Source organism: Porites lutea, chromosome 8 (assembly GCF_958299795.1).
Source record: "Porites lutea chromosome 8, jaPorLute2.1, whole genome shotgun sequence".
Classification (NCBI taxonomy): domain Eukaryota; kingdom Metazoa; phylum Cnidaria; class Anthozoa; order Scleractinia; family Poritidae; genus Porites; species Porites lutea.
The window spans coordinates 14,947,251-14,972,191 of NC_133208.1; the positions used below are offsets into that span (position 1 = coordinate 14,947,251).

At 41.3% G+C, this 24,941-nt stretch overlaps 2 protein-coding genes across 2 annotated transcripts; one reads left to right on the forward strand and one right to left on the reverse strand.

The window, feature by feature from the left end:
• The first annotated feature begins 15,941 nt into the window (after positions 1-15,941).
• Positions 15,942-16,904, forward strand: LOC140945241 (uncharacterized). The gene has a single exon (XM_073394291.1). The coding sequence runs from the start codon at positions 15,942-15,944 to the stop codon at positions 16,902-16,904; it is 963 nt and encodes a 320-aa protein (XP_073250392.1).
• Positions 16,905-20,880: 3,976 nt separating this feature from the next.
• LOC140945242 (uncharacterized) lies at positions 20,881-21,882 on the reverse strand. Its single transcript, XM_073394292.1, has one exon. It carries the CDS (start codon positions 21,880-21,882, stop codon positions 20,881-20,883), a length of 1,002 nt encoding a protein of 333 aa, XP_073250393.1.
• Between the last annotated feature and the right edge of the window lie 3,059 nt (positions 21,883-24,941).

Consider the following 24,941-nt stretch of genomic DNA (forward strand, 5'->3'; position numbering starts at 1 on the left):
CTGACATTTTATTCAAGACTATTCAATTAATGTATGAATACATACATGCAAGAAGATCATCAAAAGATTTCAAGTTGCGAAGTCTTGAGCGATGAGTGCGATATCCTATTATAAAAGACCTAAAATATTTTGAGCTTTTGTGGTATGGTTCCTATAAAAGTTTTATGATTCAGAACCGACAAATTGATAATATAAGCAAATTTTAAGCTAATGGTTTCCTATTACTTACAATACTTATTCACTGTAAAGCAATGGAAACTCCAGTAAAACGTTTAAGCAGCTAGTATTTTGTTTAAGATTGAATCAACGTCGATTGTCGGACATTCAACTGGAAGAAACTGCAAATAGAAACTTCACAGGGCAACTTTACATAGTAATTGATATTCAACTCCTCCTCTTCACGTAGTGCTCCTTTTGTTTGATGCCATAATTACCTCCCCGTATAAATCTTTGTTGAGTACGCCCCCCCCCCCGGGAGTATTGGTTCTCCTTAGAAAGGCACCAACTAAGTGTGTCCACACAAAGTTCTATAAGTTTGGGTAAAACGTCTCTCCGAGTATCAGCCAGCTGATCAGCTGGCTTATGAAAGCTTGCACAGGCCTGAATCTTTACAAGGTCATTTGCATAATTATATTTTTTTCGTCCGCCAATTTCTGGACTCATTTCTGGATTCATTTCTTCGTGGGAGTCGTTTATTCGCACTTGCGGTTTCATCACTTCGGAGGGTGCACCTTCAGACAGCTAATTAAGTTTTTTCAAGCAACTTTTTTTAAAAAAAATCGATAGACTAAAAATGTATTTACAATTTACAATGAACTTCTAAAAGAAACCCTATTGCTCCTCACCCAGAATTAATTCAAGAAGTTTGTTTTTTGTAACTAGAGATAACACATAAGTGAAGTACATGTTGTCAACGCAAGAGCGAAGAACATACTTAATGATCTTTCAATTCACTTTTTATAAGATCCAGTATAATTAAGTCGCTTCGCCCTTTCCTAGTGAGTTATCTCTTAACTCCACCTGTACCAGAAAGTCCCATAGCATAACATACAACTTTTTACCCGCTTTGATGCCTACAATGCAAGTACTCTTTCTTTGCCCACTGTATACCTGTGTGGAACAGTCTTCCATCTACTGCAGCTGTAACGGCTCTTTCTTTGCCCGTGGTTACGTCCACAGCCAAAACCTATCTATCATCATCCACAGCCTAGCTAGCTCTGACCCATTGCCACGATCAGCCTACCGTGTGGCACGAAATTTTTGCCGGTTCCAATTTTTTCCCGCAAATGAAAATTACTGTAAAAATTTACTCCAGACTAAATATTCTCTAACTTAAATTCGCTACACAAAAATACAGTGCTAAGAAATCGTCTCTGTTCAATCACAACTGAAATACAGGTTTATTGTTTGAAAATATATATTTCTGTTGCACGTACTCAATAAAAACGAAAATATTATCAATGCTGGGTACTGGGTTCTAAAAATCGCGAAAATCAATTCCCAGCAAGAGAAACCAATCTGTCCTAATCGGAACAACTAGTTTCCGCAAAACACAAAAAATCGCCAATCTGCAAAAATAAACTCCCCTAAAAATTTCGTGCCAAAAGGGTATACTATTGGCAATTAACCGATTAAAGATAAATAAAAGATTGTGAAGGTGTGTTGCGAGGATTGGGACGTCAGTTCTGTATAGTAGAATTATTAAAAGGAGCCCCTTTTTAGGTAACCTGGTTTCATGTGAATGTCCGTCCGTTCATAGCCCTACCTTGGAAACGGAGGATCCCCAATAGGGTTCTTAAATCCCATAATCCGACCCAAAATTTCGTACAATCCCGTAATCCCGAGGGTTATTTTTGGCATCCCACCTCCTGCGCATAATTTCAATCCCGAAACTCGCCCCGATTTTGCTTTCAAATACTGAATCCCAAGGTTTAAATAAGGTAAATCCCGGGTCCCGATAAACCTATTTGGGACCCTCGAAACGACTGGCAGTGAGATGTCACACTCAAATGATGAATCCAGGTGATGGCCATCTCGCATTTGTGTAAATAGGCTGATTTAGCAAAAGGACGGGAACGTCAGTTGACGACGGGAAAGCGCGCGGAAAGGACTAAACACGACTTCCGGTGCTCAATTTGCCGCTCTTCCATTGGTCAAGCCAACACCGCGGCAAAACGCACTTCGCATGAGCACAAAATTTAACATCCGGTCAGCTTTTTATTTCCGGTCTAGTATATAAACCAATTGCGTAAGCATGACATTGCCGTCGCGCCAAGTTTAAAAGCAAAAAGGGCGAAACAGACAAAAAAGGGGGCCAAAAAAATCACTTCATTCGAAAGCTTACATATTTTTCTAGTGTCAAACTTTTGCACCACATGGTTATCTGTTTGCTCCAACGGTGAAAATGATGTTTGAAGTTTGCAGGTCGCGAGCGCTCGATAAGACGAATTTGTTTTGTGGAGGGGGACAGGGGGGCGGGAGCCCGGGAGAACAGGGGGCGGGAGGGGTACGGGAGACGGGAGAAGAAAGGGCGGGAAGCGGGATCTCTATGATGGCGGGAAGCAGGAGAGAAATTCCAAAAGGCAAGCTTTCGTTAATTGTTACTGCTCATCATCCAGTCAAAGAAACGAACCCAACAACGTTTCTTGACTTCCATTTAACGTTCTCCGAGGCCCTAAATCAAAATTTTAACGCGAGAAAAGTCAAAAAACGTAAATTCGCACTCGGGATAGAAGAAAGAGCATTACTTCCGGTGAAATTGGAAACCTTTCCAAGTCGGTTACATCACAGGTCACGAGTCCTCATGAATGAGGTGGCGTGACACATGTACACGTGTGCCGACTGTGTAAGTCGTGTCAGTGTCTCGTCTGTTTGACCTGTCTCGCAGGTAAAATGTCGTCAAAGACCATTTTAATCGGTCTAAGTATTTTTCGGTGTGGTGTGGAAAACCCGTACATGGAAGACCTTCCTGGGAGCTCGCTCGGTACGATTGTACTTTGCAAAACACTAAATATATTTTTAGACAATGCTCCGTCATAACTCGTGGGAAGAAATCTCTCTCGGGCTACTGATTTTGCCGGAGAAAGTTACGAGAAAATATCTCGAATCTCCTGAGAAAGACACTTACACACACTACGACATGTCAGTGACCTGGTATCACTGCAACCTAGTCAGATACTATCATGCCGGTTCAGCCCAAAAAAGCATTTTTGACCTTGAAGGAAACACAACAGAACGCGGATCAGGGATACACCTACGCTATTGGTTACTTTTGCAGCCAATGGCAAGTTAGTATTTTCGATCCTAGCCACCAGTATTTAAACAGTCTGCTTCGCTCTCTGTACCTAAGACTTTACCATAGTAGCAACTGACGAGGAACGCTATAGTTCCGAAACTGTAGTCTTGCTTAAGAATTCATAGCAGTCGAACAGACGACTGTTAAGTAAAAACTTAAGTAAATACCTACGAAGGAACAACAAGACATCGCGCTCTAGTTCAAAGACTCACTTATGTTAAGATAAACTAAATGGACTGTGTGAGCGCTAAGAGAATTATCTTGACTGACGCACGGCATATTTCTTCAAACTTGGTGTAGCTTTAGTTTTTAAGCTACAGTGTACAACTCAAATCTCAAGATCGCACTATCCGTGGAAATTCAAAATCCTGCAAACCACACTGTACTATAGAGCTGGGCCCAGAGTCATACTGACATGGCAGGAAATAATCACATTCACGGACAAAGAAACTTGCATGCATGCATGTATTCATTCAGATACAGTCATCTCGGAGAAAACCAAAAAAACTAAAATCTTTATTCAGCCGTAATAAACAGAGGTCAAAGGATATAAAACACTTAACAACTACATCTGAAATCAAATCCTGTCAGGGACACCTAGTACAGAAGCATAAACCACAGGAAATGATTACTCAGTATGCATGTAACAAACCTGCTTCATGACCTCTAAATACAAGACTTAGTGCGGCAAAAACAAGATTTACTCAGTCAAAGTTTAGAATGCTAAACGTCTTGCACTTTGTAGTGCTAGTAACCTTCGCGCGAGAGAAAAAAGAAAGAGAACCACTGTTCAAGCAGACTCTCAAGGTCACGTTTCACATTATCACGAGCTTATGAGTCGTGTTTGGCCTGTCAACGCTTATTTCTAACCAGGTTAGTGAAAACTCAGTTTAACTAAGAAAACTGACTTGTAACAATTTTCATCTTTGGCAAATTACCCTACAGCTTTAACACTAAACCCGGGCTTCTTTTTTTTTTTTTTTAATTTACATGATGACGGGAAAAATACAATAAAGGGCGGGAGTCGGGAGACAAAGGAACAAAAAGGTACGGGAGGCGGGAGAACGGGGTACGGGAAGCGGGAGGTTGTCACCCCCCCCCCCCCCCCCCCCTGTCCCCCCCCACTGTTTTCACTGGCTTTCTTGCATGATACTGGTTTGGCATAAGTTAATTTGGGAGAAGGCGATAACTAAGAAAAGAATGGCAATACTTATGAAAGAAACCAAAATAAAGACGTCATCATTATCATTAACACTAGGATCAGGAGATAAAATTTTAGTCTGTTCAATAATTTTTTTATTATCAGAGAAAACAAGAACTCAAAACAAAAGATGTGCGGGATTTAATAACAACCTCGACTTTGATGACTGCCGTCACGAACACCCGGAGCTTTCAGTGCCGGGAAACTAAACAAGAAAATGCCTATTTAATTCTTTTACATGGTTGTTCTTTGGTTGTTCTTTGGTCGGTGAGGACTTCAATAATTTCAGACTGTGCGTCTCGGCTGCATCTCACGCAAACACGAAACTTTCAGCTACTAAATACATGGCATGAAATTTCGACTTCTAAAAGCCATCGAACCAGCTTTCGCTCTCTTATTCTGAGAATGAAAAAAATAAATAGAGTTGTCAACTTGCTGCCAACTTCAGCAGTATAAAATTAAGCTTATGTTTCATGGCAATCAACTCAGAAGAGTTTCGTGTCAAAACACGAAAATAAAAAATAAATAAATAAAGCTCGAATCGGCTTTAAGGCATGACACTGAGAAACTGAAGAACTGAAAATTAGAACTACAATACACAAGCTTGCAATGATAACTTTTTATGTCTTAGTTTCAGCCAGGTTAAGTGAAAAATAACAGTAAAAAACTTTGTTTTCGTGAATGAAAATTAGTTTACCTGACGCTCTAGCCAAAATTACACACTGAGTTATTATCAACTTACCTTTTCTGAATCTAATCGACTCATTGTTTCAGTGATCTGTGCCTGGTTATCCATAAAAGCAATTTCAATAACTACGAAATAGTAAAAAACACGAGCAGCATGAAGCAGAACAACTGAACCACAAGCTGCTTACAAGCTGCACACAGAGTGAAGCCGAGCGCGCGGGGGAGACTTTGATCTGACTGGAAAGTGTGACTGAAAAAGAGACCGGAAATGCTCAACCTGGCGCATGCGTAGACGTTTTGCCGCGGTGTTGGTCAAGCCAGTTATTTGATTTGCGCGCGCCGTCGTCAACTGACGTTCCCGTTCTGTTGCTAAATCAGCCTAAGGATATTTAGAAACGGTCAAACGTCAATCAAAACAATAAATACACTTGTAAATTGTGCTTGTAAAGTTTTATTCAAGGACCCTTGCATGCAATTACTGTTTTTTGTATCAATAATGATGAACAGTAAACGACAAATTAAGCAATTTTGTCGCGTCTGAAAACTAGAGCTATACACTTGTTAATCAGCTTGGACAGGAGGCTCAATTTCGAGCTGTTGTTTGTTTTGCTTTGTTTTGTTTTTCCAACGTCTGCAAGTAGGTCCCACCAACGGTTTCCAGAGAAATGACGAGTGGTGGACACATTTTAGAGAAAAGGCAGGAAGAAGGGCGCAAATGGTAGCAAGATACAGGATATACAAATTCAAAGAGGACAGACGGCAAATTGTGATTGCTAGAAATATCTATATTAAGTTGTAACTGTTCATCGGTATAAAGCATTAGATGAAAACGTTGCTGCAAGGGGGGAGGGGAGGAGGGTTTGGAAAATTGTGCGTACCTCTAGAAAAATCCTGGCTACCCCCCTGATGACCATCCAAAAAATAATGAGTGGCTATCATCCAACCCCACATCAATCATGCAACAGGAGCTAACATCGTACGAAACTTTTATTGTTTATTAGTGACAACGGAACTAGCCCAGGGCAGCAAGAAAGACACAGCTATCAACAGAGTACAAGGAGATGATAAAACATTTTGCTATCTCTCTTTTTTACTCATGGTGTTTTCAATAATTACCACACATGCCACACAAGAACTTGGATCACCTAAACGTTACGTTTATTAACTGCACGGCTACAAAATCTTTACGCTGACAAGAGAAATTCCTTGTAAAACAGACCTTGTTGCTTTTGAAAGCCTTAAAGTCAAACCGCTGGCAATAGATGGTGATGTCACTTATTGTTTCAAAAACAAGGCGGAGAATGAATGTAAATCTTATCCAATATGACTATCACAACGAGGTCAAAAGCACAGGACCATCACATGATCTATCTATACAACATTGCTTTTGATATTTTTGGCTATTATATAGCGAGGAATTCTTAAATACTTCAGTCTATTCTCTAGCTAGATTTTTGAAAGACCAAATATTGTGGTTCCGCAAGTTTTTTATGTAAAAAAAACTACAGTATCTCCAGCCAATATAAAAACTAAGAGTGCAACCATTGTCCTTGCTTTTCTCCGCCTTCATTTCTCCCACCTCCCTCTATTTTCATAATTCCCGCTCCTTTTCCTTTCTTAGTATGATTTTATGGTTTATCAGACGCAAGAATTAAGAAACTTGCGTTTTGGCTGTCTTCAATCAAGAGACTGGAATTTTCGCTAGCTACGTTTTCAAAAGTCCACCTACATTATACTTAATCTATCCTAAGAATGCAACTTACAGTGTATTCGCCATAAAGATTCATAAAGTATAACATGCAATAAATAAATAAATAAATAAATAAATAAATAAACTGAGTAAATAAGAGATTCTTTGTAAACACAATGAGCTTCCTGTTTTCACTTTGATTCTGTTATTCTTCACCCTTTTGGTCCCAAGATTGACCAACATCAATTTTCTCCTAACAACATCAGCAGATCATCAACAGGAAAGGTTATGAGGACGAATAAAATGATCACCAAAGGGAAAACGCTATGATCTTAAAACCAAATTCTCTCAACTATTCTTAAAAGAAACGTATGGAGATAAAGATCTTTCTCTAGGGGAAGCGATCTCAAGACAGAGTGGGTTCTGGCGCAAGGGGTCAGTATGGAAGCCTTCCATTTTCGTAACTCCTCGCGTAACTCTTCTTTCCAGAAATCAAATTAATAATGACTGACTGGTTTTTATCTCTTGTCATCTGGTGTTATGAAATGTCTTGATCAGCTTAACCGGCGAACAGAAGAAGAGAAAACGTGTTGCCTGATCTACGTACAAAACTTCCGTTTAAAAACTACATGAAATGTTATGTAAAGAACACTATACCTCCTCCCTGTAAAGTGAAGGCTATTAACGTTCCGTATAAATAACCTTAAGATATAGGCTCTGAGTTTGATCTTCATCCTTTAAGGACAAGGTCAGGTATAGCGTGCCTAACTAATTAACCCTTTCTTTAGCTCTTATTAATACACACAAACTTAATTACCTATACACACATTAAGCTTAAAATACATCGACATCTTTTTATCCTCCCTTGATATACTATACTTGTAGAGGATAAGAGATCTAGGTTGTCTTAACCCTGAAAAAAGAGTGAGTGTGGGAAGGGGGAGGGGGGTGGGGAGAGGAGGAGTGAAGCCTTATTTCAGTGAGCAGGACTCGGGGTTATGGGGTCCTGCAGTAAGTTTATAAGTCGACTGACAACATGAATGATTTATCCGCATTTTTGAACCCCCAAAGCCTATACCATTTTTTTTCGATGAAATTGATCATGATTAACTGTAAGAAGACGAACCAATAATCGGTTACAACAAGAAAAACTGCTTATTTTTTACAACAACTACGCGATTAGATGTTTTTATAGCCCAGTTCAATTTAAAGGGCCAATGTCATGCTCTTTGCAATCTTTTTAAAGAGTTAAAACATGTAATTTCAAATAGTCATGGTTCAGTTTCGTGGTTTTAGACTTTACTATCGGCAATGAAACTGTTTCCCTGTTGTCTCTTGCTAAGAATGGCAAGGATGGACATATGGATAAAAACTTGAAGACTTTTTTAAGTTTAAAAAGTTTTAAATTTTTTTGAAATGAAATTTGTTTTATACCTTCCTCAGGCCCCAGTTGTTCAAAAGGTGGACAACGCTATCCACCAGATAAATCACTATTCACTGGATAGCACAATTGGTTTCCGAAAAACACTCTTATCGACCTTTGTCAAGCGGCAGCCATTTGTCCCCGCCCTTCCCTGCTACGTTCAATCCCTCCCAGGACTTTCAGTTTGTTGAATATTCAAGAGGGCTGTACGTTAAAGAAAGGTTGTTGAATAACAAAATAAAAGATGTGAATCATAAAATAAGTAAAAATAACGTTGCAATCGTTCGGGTAACTAATTTTAAAAATGTTTGTATGATGAGTAGTGCATGCTGTCTTGCTTTGGCAAGAGTTTTACCTTGTAGCACGTATTGCTAAATCCCAAGCCTTTACCGGCCCTAAATAGTTCAGCTATATTGAAATCCTAAAACAAACTATAGGCAAACTATTCTAACAGCAAATTTCAGACAATTGAATATATAGGAATTCTAAAAAAACTAAAAAGCAAACAAAAAAAAAATCAGTGATTTAAAGAAGTTTAAACTGAGTTATATTAAACTTCCAATTGCTTCGCTCTCAGATTTAACAGTAATAAATATGACAGTTTGTGTTATCTTGAATTTAGCGGGATGGGTCAAGATAGAATACCTCCACCTCATCAGGTGAGAAGTACTCAGTCCCCGCCAGGACTGTGGACCAGTCATTTACTGTAGGTGGAACAGAGTAGTGATAGCTCAAGAGTGCTCTTGAGTTGCCTGTACTGTCGGCATTATCAACAATGTAGACATGATAGGCAAAAAAAGGACCATAACTTGAACTCCTGTAAATTGCCTCTCCTGAGTATTCTTTCTTCAGCTTGGTCACAAACGGTACCAAGCCTTCATTACTGTTGAGCGAAAAAATAAACGCTTCGGAAGTAGAAACCAAAAGTACATAAAATAAATAAAATAATGATAATAAAAAAAAACAAAGAAAATTGTCATATATGCTTTCACGTTTGCTTCAATAAAAAAATGAATTTCAAGTTTGAATTCATTTTATTACTGACCATAATAGCCCATTTTCACGATTAAAAATGACGTCATTTTTCTACAGCCAACTGAGTTCACTTTTCTTTTGCCCTCTTATTTCAACGAATACCTGTTAATACTGATTGAGGTAAAGGTAACTGGCAATAACTAGCCCTATTGAATGATCAGGGAATCAACAACCTGAAGGATTCGAGTTTTTTTAGCAAGCGTTTCACTTTTAACGCCATTATTTCTTAGTGGTGGGATAATGTAAAGTAAATAAGGGAAATAAATTTGGGGAAATTGTGAGACAATAGAGCCGTGAAAAATTCGCAGTTTTATTGCTAAAGCCTTGGAGTGATGTAGTTAAATTCCAATTTAACTAACGTGGGCTATTAGCAATGACCTGATGTTTCAGCCATGGACCATATGCTGAATCCCTGAAAAGAGCCTTTCCTGGTGTCTCCACTTTACTGACAAACGGAGCCAGCCGTTTTTTATTTTTGAAGGGAAAACTGAGAGTTTTGGAAGCGTTGCCAAAGCCACTAACACAAACAGAACGTATGAATACAATGGAATCCCGATTTTTCGAACCTCCAAGGGAAATGAAAATTGGTTTAAAAAGTAGGAAGTTCGAAAACTCGAAGGTTTTATACAAAACACCTATTTATCATCTGGAACTTGAGAGGAGGTCAGGCTACTCCCAGAGTGACAAACTGTAAGAACTATTTTTTCATTAATAGTTTTAGAAAAGGAGTGACCGGCCCCACGAAAAGTCCCCACACCCCCAATCTGGGTAGGGGGCGACCAGACATATCGGGGGTAAAGACCCATGCTGGCAAAGCACAAACCTAGAGTGACGTTTCAACCTAACAAACAAAGAGTTTAATTCTCAATAAGCAGTGCAAGAAGATCAGAATTGTAGAGCTGTTACATTGCAGGAGAAAAGGACGATAAAATAAGGGAATTTATTTAGTTTTTCTTACCCCAAGGAATATCCGTGTATCCGCCAAAGATGGATTTGCCATTCATTATGATGGTAACAGTGTCGTTCTTTCCATCGCAGCGACTGTGAAACTGACTGGCGCTCCAGCCATGCAATGTAGCACGCCAGCACAGCAACCAGTGAGAATTGTCCCCAACCGCAGTCTCCAGAAAATTGCCCAAATGACCAAAATAGTAATCACTGCTGTTCAAAATTGACGAGTTCATAAATTCTGAAAATAATAAAGAATACTTTAAATCAATAATAAGCATGGCATAATGAATTTCAAGTATGGAGGAACCAACAGTTTTAGGTTGAGCATATTCTTTCTTTAAAAGGTGTCAAGATACTATGCAATAGGAACAAAGCAAAATGTGAACAAAATTGACAGAAAGTTGCTTAAGGAGATTTTTGCGGCAGTTAGCAAAATATAGTCAAGAAAAAAATTGAGGAAAGCCGTAACAAAAACGTCGAATCCAGCTAATGATTGTTGCCGAATATGCAAATACTTTTTTAACGTTAACGTTTAATAAGTATGGAACTGGAAAATTACTTTATTCTTATCGCCGGTTTCGCCGGCTCCAGCCGATGGCACCGCCGCATTAATATATACCAAAACTCCAAACTTCACAAGCGGCCTATCCGGTACTATCATGTCTATCTTTACCCCTAAAGATGTAACTTACACCTTTAAGTTAATGGAACTTATTTTACCTGTGCAGTTAACGCCGTTTCCGATATATCCTGGTTTGCATGTACAAATGTAAGAGCCTTTAGTGTTGTTACAGAAAGCATTGGAGCTGCAGTTATGCGTTTTTATCTCACACTCGTTGATGTCTGCAAAATAGTAAAATAGAATGCATTGGTTTATTTAGAAGAATATAATTTTTACTGAATGATTCCTTCAATCGTCTGTTGAAATCTTTCCCAGAAAATCATTTTGGTAATTACAATTTTCTTTGATTGCGTGCCACAATAAGGGAAGTGGCTAAGCCAGACGACACACCTCTTCATGGGAAAACTGACGGTTTGTTCGTTATGTCCTTCCCTACCTACCCACAAAAGGGAGCCTGCAGACCAGAAAAAAAGCGAGCCTGCAGACCAGTTTTTTTCTTAATTTCGCCCCCTAAGAGGTGTCAAGATCTTATCCAATAGGGACAAACAGGCCCATAACCAGGATTTTAGGTGGGGGAGGGAGGGGGGGGGGGGGTGCTAACGAGGCCAAAGTGGACCAAAGTACCGAAGGCTTACCGAAATGTATTTTTAATTGTCTGATCCGTTTATTTAGGAAAGTAGCAATATAGGAGAAATTGTACCGGCAAAGAACACGGTAAGAACTGAACATTACATTGAATAGTCCCGAGCTCCAGCCTCCGTGGGTGTTTGGTGGCAAAAGGAATACGAATGTTCCTGTACTCATTTTATTTTTTTACCTAGGTCTTAATCTAGGGGCGGTGCCTCGCATGGGACGTTAGTCCCGTTGCATCTACCCCTTTTGGGTTTTTGCTTCTTTTTTTCTTTCTCTCTATATAAAGGTTTACCGGTAAACCTTTATATAGGGAGAAAACCGTTTACATAAAAACCCATAAAATGGCCATAAATCGGCCCGTGGACCACACAGGAGAGACGTAACACACATTTTAAGCAAGGTAAGCTGTTTTTTTATTGAAATCCTTTCATTTCGAAGGTTACAGAAACGATAGGGTTTTTTTTCCCATACAAATCCTTATATTTTGAATGTTACGCAACAATGCCGATGTTCGCCGATGCACATATTTCGAGCTTGGGCTACCGCTACCTGTGGTTTAACCGACTGCACTCCTTAAACTTGGATATTGAGTATTAAAATGCGGACTTTTAGGAACTGTGGAAGGGGGGTGGGGGGGGGTGCGAACAAAAATGACAGAAAATTGCACGAGGAGATTTTTGCGGCAGATAGCAAAATATAGTCTTTGTAAAAAATCAAAAAAGCCGTCATAAAAACCGCGAATCCGAATATGCAAATATTTTTTTTAACGTGTAATCGCCCTTTTGTTATCAGCGGATTCGCCAGCTTCCGCTGACGGCTGCAGCGCCGCCTCATTAAATAACACCCCAAACTCGCCCAAGTGAGTCTGTTCGTATGCCAACGATAAACAAGCGGCCTGTCATATGCTATCATGTTGGAACTATTTTATAGAACCTCTAAGGATGTAACATACAACTTAGTTGATAGAACTCAAAAAAATTTGTTGCATAGAAATGCTTTCTTATCAGGTTATTCAAAAACATTTATTTAATAGAAATGCTTTCATATCAGGTTATTCAGTGCTATCAGCTGAGGGTTTTCGCTTCGTTATTTTACCTGTGCAGTTAACGCCGTTTCCGATAAATCCTGGTTTGCATGTACAATTGTAAGAGCCTTTAGTGTTGTTACAGAAAGCATTGGAGTCGCAGTGATGCTTTCCTGTCTCACACTCGTTGATGTCTGCAAAATAGTAAATAGAATGCATTGATCTATTTAGAAGAACATAATTTTTACTAAATGTTTTTTTGAATAGTCTGTGGAAAAACTGAGGGTTTGTTCGTTATGTCCTTCCCTAGTTACCCAAAAAAGGAAAATGAGTTTTCTCTGTGTACCTCCTTTATTAATCCCCGAATGCTCGTAAATGTCCACACACAGTCTGAAATGTCATTCGTCTCCACCCCATAACCGGCGGTGAAGGGCGCGGGGGAGAGAGACACGCCCCCCACGGATTAGCGGGATGGAGACGAGTTTTTTTTTGGCAATGCAGGCTTATTAGGCGCATACAAAACATTTACAAGATCGCTTTATTTTTACACTCCCTGAACTGAGATTCCAGAATTTAGATTCCAGTAGCGTGGATAACCACGATCAGACATCGACAACAGAGCTGCTTATTAGTACCACCACGGCCCGCATGGATGCTGGAAAACCCACCAACCACAAATTAGGCTCGTAATGCTAATCACGAGCAACTACGGAGTAACTATTGGTCCACCCATACGTGAGTGATAAACCTGTTTATCAGGATTAAATACATGTGACGGAAGTTCAGCGCCAAGCCCATGTATATATGTGAGTTGCTGCCACGTGTGAGTCATTATGCGATTCTAGCTAGCTAATGCGCGATTGTAAGCTTTTCTTGTCTGTGCGAATAATTATGGCGAGCTTTAACTTTGACACGTGGTGTACGGCTACTAAACTTACAGAAACGAGTGTGGATATCCTCAAGAAGGAGGATCTCGATACCGAGGAAGCCCTACAGCTCCTCACTCCGACGGATTTAGAGAAATTGGGGCTGAGCATAGGGCAGAAACGCGTTCTCGAAGCGGCGCTGAAAAAGTTGCGAAAGGATGTCAACGAAAACCCCTCTCCAGGAGATGCTACTGGTGCGAGCGACCCCATCACTACAAAGTCACTAGCGAGCGATGGAGGTTTGGAAGAAATTCTGAAGAAAATTGAAAGTGCAGGCTCGCTGAACGAATCTCTTCTGGCCCTAGGATCGACCGACTTTTCCTCGGCCAAACCACCAGCGTTAAACACTCGCGAATTATGCACGAGCTCCTTCGAACAGGAAAACTGTCAGCGACCACTACCGCCATCGCTGATTACCTGGCTTACACAATAAAATTTGCTGAACTCCTCGAGTCCCATACACTCGCTTCGGCTTTGGCGTACGATAACAAGTATCGTAACTTACAGTGCGAATATGGCTTTAGATGGGGGAGCGACTCGCAGCACCTTCATACCAGATTTCTGATTAAACGCCGTCCTTCGCAGACCCCAGCTGCAACCTCACCCAACGCACAGAGATTTCCCCCACGCCTTAACCGCCAACCACAAACCTCACCCACAGCTCCAATTTGCCGCCAATTTAATTCGTTAACGGGATGCCTTTGGCCAAACTGCCGCTTTCAACATGTTTGCTTGGTGCCAAATTGCAACCAGGGTCATCCACAGCACGAACATCCAACAGCACCCACAGCGTGACTTCTAATAGACCCACAAGCCATGAGCACATCCCCACTTAACCGACAGGCCTGGATAGACAGCCTCGAAACCGACCGTGACAGGGACTTTATCATTAACGGACTCACAAACGGCTTTGAAATTATTCCTAGCGATAGCGTTTTGAAAACGGCTGAAACTAACATCTACAAATCGGCGACTGCAAGCGATGTACGAGACAAAGTAGAAAACCAAATCCGCGAGGAAATTAGCAAAAGGCAATTACGTAGTAACACAAGTGAAGCCGACTATCGTTAGTGCCCTTGGGGCTCTCCCAAAACCAGACACTGATAAAATCCGGCTCAAACACGATTGCAGCAGACCGCAGTTTTCCAATGTAAACTCCTATGCCACAACGCAACACTTTTCTTATGTAACAGTAGAAAAAGCTGTATCACAGATAAAACCTAACTCCTACCTCGCAAAAATTGACCTGAAGAGTGCCTATCGCCACGTCCCAATCCACCCTTCTAACTACCGCGCGACTGGACTAGCGTGGCAGTTTCAAGGAGATCAACATGTCACGTATTTGTACGATAATAAACTACCCTTCGGAGCCTCGAAATCACCGGAGGTGTTTCACAGATTAACACAAGCTGTTACGCACATGATGGCCCGCCGGGGATTTCGGACAATCCTCGCGTATCTTGATGATTTTCTTATAATTGGCGATACCAAGCACGAGTGCGAATTGGCCTATTACGAACTTATTAAACTTTTGACCGAACTTGGTTTTAACATAAACTGGGAGAAAGCAGTCGCTCCCACGCAGCGATTAACTTTCTTAGGAATTGAGATCGACACAGTGCTTAGGCAACTTTGTTTGCCCGACAGCAAGCTATGCGAACTTCGACAGTTATTAAGCGATACCTTACTCAAGCGATCAATTACAAAGCGAGAATTGCAGCGCCTCGTAGGAATATTAAACTTTGCAGCACGTGTAGTTTTCGGAGGCCGGACATTCCTGCGGCGAATAATCAATGTCATGAACACTTTATCACGTCCACATCACCACGTGCGCATTAACACCTCCCTAAGAGCCGATTTATTATGGTGGGCGCGTTTTCTAAGCGTCTTTAATGGCAAAGCGTTCTTTGTTGCTTCAACACCAACCGCTTTGGAAGAATTCTCTACCGATGCTTGCCCTATCGGAGGAGGAGGGTTCTTTCAGGGTGATTGGTTTTACACCAACTGGGCTACTGATCATCCTGATCTAACAGACGCGCTTATCAACCTCAAAGAAACCTTTACAGTTTTCCTGGCGTTACACCGCTGGAAATGGTACTTGCGTGACAAATGGATTGTTGTCCACACTGATAACCACACGACAATCAGCGCGTTAAACAAAGGCACAAGTCGCAACCCCCAAGTTATGCAATGGTTACGCTCCATATTTTGGCTCTCTGCTACTAACAATTTTCGAATCACCGCTCGTTACATCCCTTCAAAGGCTAACACCGTTGCCGATGCCATCTCACGCCTTCATGACCCTGCCTTCTGCAGAACCCTAAAGGAACTTTTCCACAACCTTCTTCTAGCGTTCGACCGCCAACGCGCTCAGGTTTCACAGTCAGCCTTCTCTTCTCTCCCCTGGCAGGTGCAGTCCGTACTCAGGAGCAGCTACTACAGGAAGAACTGAGAATGTACCGGAACCATGCCTTTGCCAAATCCACAGCAGCAAGTTATAAGGCACAGCTACGAGCATACCTTCGCTTCTGTCTCTTCTTCGGCTATACCCCAGTTCCCTGTCGCGCTATTCACCTCCTCCGTTACATTGTCTTCCTCGCACGAACGCTCTCTACTCGCAGCATTCCCAATTATCTCAACGTTGTCCGTCTTTTGCACCTACAGTATGGCTACCCTAACCCTCTTGAAGACCCCTTATTCAAGCATCAGAAAACTATCCTCGTGAGAGGCATAAAGCGAATTAATGGAGAACGTGTGACGCAAAAGCTACCTATTACACCCGATGTCCTTCACGAAATGCAATGCCATTTACATCTTGACTCCTCGTTTGACGCCACTTTTTGGGCGGCATGTTTGGTCGCATTTTTCTCCTTCTTTCGTAAGTCAAACTTACTGCCACCTTCCACCACGGAATTTGACACCAAGCGCCACCTGCGGAAATGCGATGTTCGATTGTTCCCGTGGAGCATCATTCTTATTGTTCGTTGGTCTAAAACGATCCAATATCGAGATCGCACTTTCCTGGTTCCAGTTCCGAAGAATGCTCACTCCTCCTTGTGTCCTTGGTCAGCGGTAACTCGCGCTTTCAAGCTTGCCGGTGTATTTCAAAGTAACAAATCTACTTCAGAACCTGCTTTTACCTACCTAGAGGACGGTGTCCTTAAAACACTGACTTATACCACATTCACAACTAAACTGAAACGCACACTGGATCTCTGCGGCTACGATAGCTCGCGTTTCTCTGGACACTCCTTTAGGCGAGGGGGTGCTTCGCTTGCCTTGCACTGCGGCGTACCTAGCGATTATATTAAGCTTCAAGGCGACTGGAAATCGACTGCATATGAGCGTTACTTAGACCATTCACTACGCTACAAATTAGAGGCTGTTAAACAGATGAGCCAGGGTATCACTCACTAACTCCCCTTTTCTCTCCTTGGGGGTTTGGAGGGTATCGCGCGATGGTCTAGGCAATAAAGACCCAGAGAACCCCAAAGAGAGTTGTTGTGTATTTAGTGAGTGATAAACCTGTTTATCAGGATTAAATACATGTGACGTAAGTTCAGCGCCAAGCCCATTTATATATGTGAGTTGCTGCCACGTGTGAGTCATTATGCGATTCTAGCCAGCTAATGCGTTGAATTCGATTGTAAGCTTTTCTTGTCCCATCCCTCCCTCCCTGAGGGTATCGCGCGATGGTCTAGGCAATAAAGACCCAGAGAACCCCAAAGAGAGTTGTTGTGTATTTATCGACATAATCGCCTAACTTATGAAGACTAGAAGCACGCACTTTGAATCGTCGTTAATGAATAACTAAGTAAGGACTATCCCCAGATGAACGATAAACCAGTCTGCGAGCAGATTCACTTGTGCGAGTGTCGAGTTGTTTTGGCGGTGGAGCCACCAGCGCTTGCTGGCAGGAAGAAAGGGATGGGGAAAAGCGAGCCAACAGACGAGCTAAGTGTCTTTTTTAATTTCGCCCATCAAGAGGTGTCAAGGTCTTATCCAATAGGGACAAAGCAAAATGTAAACAAAAATGACAGAAAGTTGCACGGGCAGATTTTTGCGGCAGATAGCAAGATATAGTCTTTGTAAAAAAGCAAAAAAACCGTCACAAAAACCGCGAATCCGAATATGCAAATATTTTTTTAACGTTTAATCGCCCTTTTCTTATCAGCGGATTCACCAGCTTCCGCTGACGGCTGCACCGCCGCCTTAACCCCCCAAACTCGCCCAAGTGAGCCTGTTCGTATGCCAACGACAAACAAGCGGCCTATCACGTGCTATGATGTTCGAACTATTTTATAGAACCTCTAAAGATGTAACATACAACTAAGTTAATAGAGCTCAAAAAAATTTGTTGAATAGAAATGCTTTCATATCAGGTTATTCAAAAACATTTGTTGAATAGAAATGCTTTCATATCAGGTTATTCAGAGCTTTGCAGCTGACGGGTTTTCGTTTCCTTATTTTACCTGTGCAGTTAACGCCGTTTCCGATAAATTCTGGTTTGCATGTACAATTGTAAGAGCCTTTAGTGTTGTTACAGAAAGCACTGGAGTCACAGTGATGCTTTCCCGTATCACACTCGTTGATGTCTGCGAAATAGTAAATAGAATGCATTGATCTATTTAGAAGAACAAAATTATTACTGAAAGGTTTTTTTCAATCGTCTGTGGAAAAACTAAGGGTTTGTTCGTTATGTCCTTCCCTACTTACGCAAAAAAGGAAAATGTGTTTTCTCTGTGTACCTCCTTTATTAATCCCCGGATGAACGTAAATGTCCATACGCAGTCTAAAATGTCATTCGTCTCCATCCTATAACCCGTGAAGGGCGCAGGGGAGAGAGACGCGCCCCTCGCGTCCGCTTAATACAGGTGTCCACTTAATAAAGGTTCCATTTTAAAAAAAGAAGGGAAATAAATTAAAGACGAAACTAAAGATGTAACATACACCTTAATGGATCTCGAAAATATTTATTGAATAGAAATACTTTCCTATCAGGTTATTCAGTGATATCAACTGAGGGTGTTCGCTTCCGTATATATTTTACCTGTGCAGTTAACGCCGTTTCCGATAAATCCTGGTTCACATGTACAAATGTAAGAGCCTTTAGTGTTGTCACAGACAGCATTGGAGCTGCAGTTATGCGTTTGTATCTCACACTCGTTGATGTCTGCAAAATAGTAAAATAGAATACCTTGGTTATTTGGAAGAATATAATTTTTACTGAATGATTCCTTCAATCGTCTGTTTTAATCTTTCCCAGAAAATCATTTTCATGATTACAGTTTTCTTTGATTGCGTGCCACAATAAGAAAAGTGGCTAAGCCAAACGACACACCATTTCATGGGAAAACTGATAGTTTGTTCGTTATGTCCTTCCCTACCTACCCACAGAAGGGAAATGTTTCTTTTGTATATATCCTTTTTTAATCCCTGGATGAACGTAAATGTTCATACGTAGTCTGAAATGTCATTTGTCTCCACCCCATAACCCGCGGTGAAGGGCGCGGGGGAGAGAGTCGCGTGCCCCACGGATTAGTGGGATGGAGACGTGTGACATTTCAAACTAGGCCATACGCAGTTTCTTGGTAATGCAGGCTTTATTAGGCGCATAAAAAATATTTACGATATCGCCTTATTTTTATACGCCCTGAACTGAGATTCCAGTAGCGTGGATAACCACGATCAGACATCGACAACAGTGCTGCTTTTTAGTACCACTGCAGACCGCATGGACGCTAGAAAACCCACCAACCACAAATGAGGCTAGCAACTACGGAGTAACTATTAGTCCACCCATACACGACACAATCGCCGAACATATAAAGACTAGAAGCACGCAGCGTGAAACGTCGTTAATGAATAACTAAGTAAGGACTATCCAAAGATGAACGATAAACCAGTCTGCGAGCGGGCTCACTTGTGCGAGTGTTGAGTTGTTTTGGCGGTGGAGCCACCAGCGCTAGCTGGCAGGAAGAAAGGAATTGGGAAAAGCAAGCCTGCAGACCAGTTTTTTTTGCTTAATTTCACCCCGTAAGGGGTGTCAAGATCTTACCCAGTAGGGACAAAGCAAAATGTGAACAAAAATGACAGAAAGTTGCACGAGGAGCTTTTTGCGGCAGATAGCAAAATATAGTCTTTGTAAAAAAGGAAAAAAACCATGACAAAAACAGCGAATCCAGCCAATGATAGTTGCCGGATATGCAAATATTTTTTTTAACGTTTAATCGCCCTTTTCTTATCACCGGATTCGCCAGCTTCCGCTGACAGCTGCACTGCCGCCTCATTATATAACCCCCAAACTCGCCCAAGTGAGCCTGTTCGTATGCCAACGATAAACAAGCGGCCTATCACGTGCTATGATGTTGGAACTATTTTATAGAACCTCTAAGGACGTAACATACAACTTAGTTAATAGAACTCAAAAAAATTTGTTGCATAGAAATGCTTTCTTATCAGGTTATTCAAAAACATTTGTTGAATAGAAATGCTTTCATATCAGGTTATTCAGTGCTATCAGCTGAAGGTTTTCGCTTCGTTATTTTACCTGTGCAGTTAACGCCGTTTCCGATAAATCCTGGTTTGCATGTACAATTGTAAGAGCCTTTAGTGTTGTTACAGAAAGCATTGGAGTCGCAGTGATGCTTTCCTGTCTCACACTCGTTGATATCTGCAAAATAGTAAATAGAATGCATTGATTAATTTCAAAGAACATAATTTCTACTGAATGACTTTTTTCAATCGTTTGTGGAAAAACTAAGGGTTTGTTCGTTATGTCCTTCCCTACCTGCCCACAAAAGGAAGATGTGTTTTCTCTGTATACCTCATTTATTAATGCCCGGATGAACGTAAATGTCCATACGCTGTCTGAATTGTCATTCGTCTCCATCCCATAACCAGTGAAGGGCGCGGGGGAGAGAGACGCGCCCCCCACGGATTAGGGGGTGGAGACGTGTGACATTTCAGAGTAGGCCATACGTAGTTTTCCTGGTAACGCAGGCTTGTTAGACGCATACAAAAAAAAAACGATATCCTCTTATTTTCACACTCCCCGAATTGCGATTCCAGAAGCGTGGGTAACCATTATCAGACATCGACTACACAGAGGCAGATTAGTACCACTGCGGACTGCATGGTTGGTGGAAAACCCACCAACCATAAATTAGACTCTTAATGCTATTCTCTAGCAACTAGGGGAGAACTACTAGCCCACCTACACTAGTTGTCGTCAAGGATGCGAATACTTAAACTTTTGAAATAAACTTTTGTTAACAATACAAGAAATTGAACGAATCTAAGTCAATGTTTGCTTGAACCACGTTTTTTCAAGTCCCCGTTCCTTTTTACTGAGTAGCCAAAATTAAGCCTCCTTTCAAGCCAAGCACTGTAGCTAGTTTCCAGTTCTCTGCGGAAACTCCGCGACACTCCCAAGCCAGGAAAAAGTTCCTATTTCGGAAGAAAGGAGTTTTTGCATCTGTTCTCTTGCTCTAATTGCTGCCGCTCGAGTGGGACGCAAAGTGTTCGAGGTAATTTCCTCAGTTTTCTTTAACTGTTCTCCATCCTGCGTCATTTCAATTTCTCGACCACTATCACATTCTAATGGGTAGAGCAGATTTAGGGATCTGTGGGGCACTTTCTTGGTTGGAAGAAGAACTTTGGCTGCCCGGATCTTTCCGTCATTGCTTGACATCAGCTCACTAATTTTTGCCATTTTCCAGACCACACGAGGCAAATCTTCCTTTAAAAGCACTATACTGCCTGCCTTAGGCTCTTCTGCTGCTTGAATTCGAGGACCCTTTGCATGTGTTTGGCGTCTTTCTGGGAGGTTAAGTAAGTAATCATCTTTCCAGATTTTCCAAAGTGAATTCAGGTGTTGCTGACCTTTACCCCAAATCTCTACTAATTTATCAGTTGAGCTCTTCTTTCCATAGTCTGGATCATGAGGGCCATGGATCTCGATTACCGGAATCCCTGACTTGGGATTGAGACATAAGAAGTCCGCTGGAGTGAGAGAAAATCCAAAACCAAAGTCCTCACAGACGTAAACAAGTGGACGAGAACTAATAACAGCCTCTACTAGAAAGGTTTCAAGCTTCTTCTCGGTCAGGCAGATTTGGCCAATTGATTTCTTGAGAGCTCCCTTAACAGTGCCAACTAGTCTCTCATAAAAACCGCCTATCCAAGGGGCCAGTTCCACTATAAAGTTCCATTCAATTCCTTGGTTGGCAGTGTAACTTTGCATCTCGTGGTATGAAATTGTTTCCTTCCAGGCTTTATCAATGGCAGTTTTCGCGAGCTTAAATTGTGGGGCATTATCAAGTATAATCTGTGTAGGTTTTCCTCTTCTTGCTATAAATCGTCTGAGTGCAAGCAGGAGCTGCTCAGCAGTCATATCCTTTTTTTTTTTCCAAATGGATGGCTCTGACAGTGAGGCAGGTAAAGAGACATACATAAACCTTTTCTTTTAAACTTTCAGCTTAAATATAAATAGGGCCAAAATAATGTAAACCAGTATAAGTGAATGGGGCAGATTGTGCTACTTTCTTCCTGGGCCATGGAGACAATGATGGAAGTTTGAAGGTCCACCTGGAAATCTCTTACAGATACCACAGTCATGAATTGCTTTCTCTACTTCAGCTCTTTCCTGAGAATCCAATATTCATTTCTGAGTTGAGCTTAAGTATGAGAAACACCGGAATGAAACAGCTTCTGGTGGTATTCCTTAATGAGCAGTGAAGTGAAGTGGCTCCTTTTGGGAAGACGTATTGGATATACTGCATCAGGAGGTAGTTCAGTGAGAATCATTCTTGCATAACAATGAAGTAGTCCATCTTCATGAAGTTGAATGCTTAGTTGATTTTTGTAATCCTTCTTGCTCACAGTTCCATTTGTGCTGTTAAATGCTTCGGGGAAGTAAGTCTTCTGGATGAACTTGATCTATAGAGTTTTTGCTTCCTTGATTCGAAAGCTTTTAGCTCTCCAGTTTGGGCTTTCTGTTTTCTAGCTTTCTGAACAAATCTTAATAGCCACGCTGTAATTCGAAGAAGCCGAAGAAGGGAAGAATATTTCTTTTCATCCATTCTGAAGGGGTGACAAAGGATGCTGACTTATCTTTGCTTTCAACCTTCCCTTCATTGATGTTTTCTCCAGCTAAGTTGGAGGTTTCATAGAAGGTTTTCAGGCCCTTTGTTTTACTTTCAGTCTTCTCCAATGTTTCTTGAGTAATCATTGGGATATCCCAAGTTGGCTATGTTTTCTCATTGTCCTGAAGCCATTTAGGTCCATGCCACCAAAGTTCACACTTGTCCAGATCTTGTGCTGAGACTCCTCGTGTTGCTAAATCCGCAGGATTTTGACTGGTTTCGACATGACGGAACCTTATGTCCTTTGTTTCAGTGATCTCCTTGACTCGATTCCGAACGAAAATTGTTAATGTTAGTGGCTTCTTGTTCATGATCCAATGAAGAACACATTGATTGTCTGTCCAAAGGAATTTCTTTTCCATAGGGAGTTGAAGTTGCTCTTGTACAAAGTCGAGCATGCGAACACCAATAAGCACTGCTAGAAACTCCAGTCGAGGTGTTCCTAATTTCTTTTTGGGAGCTACTCTAGATCTTGCTTTGGAGAAGAGCAAATTAACACCAGCATCAGAGCTCAAGTAGATAACAGAGGCATAAGCCTTGGTTGAGGCATCACAAAAGCACAGCAACTGACAGTTGGAGTTTCCGATGAATCGAGGAATGGTTACCATGGAGATACATTCTATCTCTTTCTGTAGATTCACCCATTTATGAAGCATCTCTTCGTCCAGTTTCTCATCCCATTCTTTTTTTGAGGCCCATAAGTCTTGAAGGAAGAGTTAATCCTGAAGAGTTGCAGGAGTAAAGAATCCCAGTGGGTCAAACACTGTAGCCACGGATTTAAACACTTCTCTTTTCGAGGAACATGCTATTGGTTAATTTGAACCTTTGACTATCAGGTGATCTTTAATAGTGTTCCAGAGTATTCCAAGTACTTTCGTTATCAGTGGTGTCCTTTACTCTATCCTGCCTCTGGAATTGACTTCAGAAATTCTTTCGAGTTCGACCCCCATTCTCTCAGATTCATGGATGATTCTTGAAATACTTCTTTTGATTCTGAAAAATGCTCTCTTGCTTCTTTACTTGAATTGACTCCAGTTAAAAGATTGTCTACATACATGTGTTTCATAATCTTCTCTGCAGTAGGAGTTCCAACTTGTTCTAAGTGATGGAGAATGGTGGCAACAAGCAGAAAAAGACTTGAGATAACTCCAAAATGGGACCCTCGTAAAGCGATAAATTTGCAGATTGTCCTTGGACAGTGGCTTAGTGGGATCTTTAAGCCACAGGAACCTAGTGACATCTCGATCTGCAGGTTGGAGACCTACTTGCAGAAAGGCCTTTGAAATATCTGCTCAGTGCTACTTTGTAAATCCTGAATCGTAGTTAAAGCCTACAAAGATCTTCTAAGATGACAAGACCACGGTACAAACACTCATTAAGACTCTTGCATCCTTTTTTGGCTTTCTCTGATGCATCATAGACAATTCTAACTTTAGTTGTTTTTCGATCGGGGATGATGACAGCATGGTGGGGAACGTAGGCTTTTTACATCCTTCTTCAGTTCTATCATTCACTTCCTCAATGATTTCTTGAAGCTGTTCCAGTAAATCTTTATAAGATTTGAGGTTTCCTTCCAACTTGAGGAGTAATTGATTGGCTTTAATTTGTTCTCACTTTCATCCAGAGTAACATCGTGTTGGATGAAGGTTTGAGTTTGTCTTAATTCGATCCTTCAGTCGCTTTTTTTGTCGGAACTTTACGCTGACGAATACATCCGTTCATGTTCCATGTTCAAGAGGTTTACGACCTCGATAACCTCGGTAACCTCGCTCTGCTACCACATGTCGCCAAGGATGCGAATACTTAAACTTACGAAATAACTTTTGTTAACACTACAAGAAATTAAACGAATCTTTAAAGTCAACGTTTGCTTCAACCACGTTTTTTCAAGTCCCCGTTTCTTTTTACTGAGTAGCCAAGCCCCCTTTCAAGCCAGGCCTTCTAGCTAGTTTCCAGTTCTCTGCGGAAACTCCGCGACACTAGTACTGGACACATTTGCCTAGTGAAGACCAGAAGTCCGCACTTTGAAGCGTCGTGAATGAATAACTTAGTAACGACTAAGTCGCGAGATAAACGATAAACTAGTCTGCGAAAAGGCTCACTTGTGCGAGTTTGGGGTTGTTTTGGCGGTGGAGCCACCAGCGCTAGCTGGCAAGAAGAATGGGACTAGGAAAAGCGAGCCTGCAGACGATCGAGCTAAGTTTCTTTTTTGATTTCACGCCTTAAGAGGTTTCAAGTACTATCTAATAGGAACAAAGAAAAATGTGAACAAAAATGACAGAAAGATGCACGAGGAGATTTTTGCTGC

What these genes read in the sequence shown, in the direction of transcription:
- LOC140945242 (XM_073394292.1), bottom strand. Translation starts at nt 21,882, where the DNA reads ATGACTGCTGAGCAGCTCCTGCTTGCACTCAGACGATTTATAGCAAGA.
- LOC140945241 (XM_073394291.1), top strand. Translation starts at nt 15,942, where the DNA reads ATGTACCGGAACCATGCCTTTGCCAAATCCACAGCAGCAAGTTATAAG.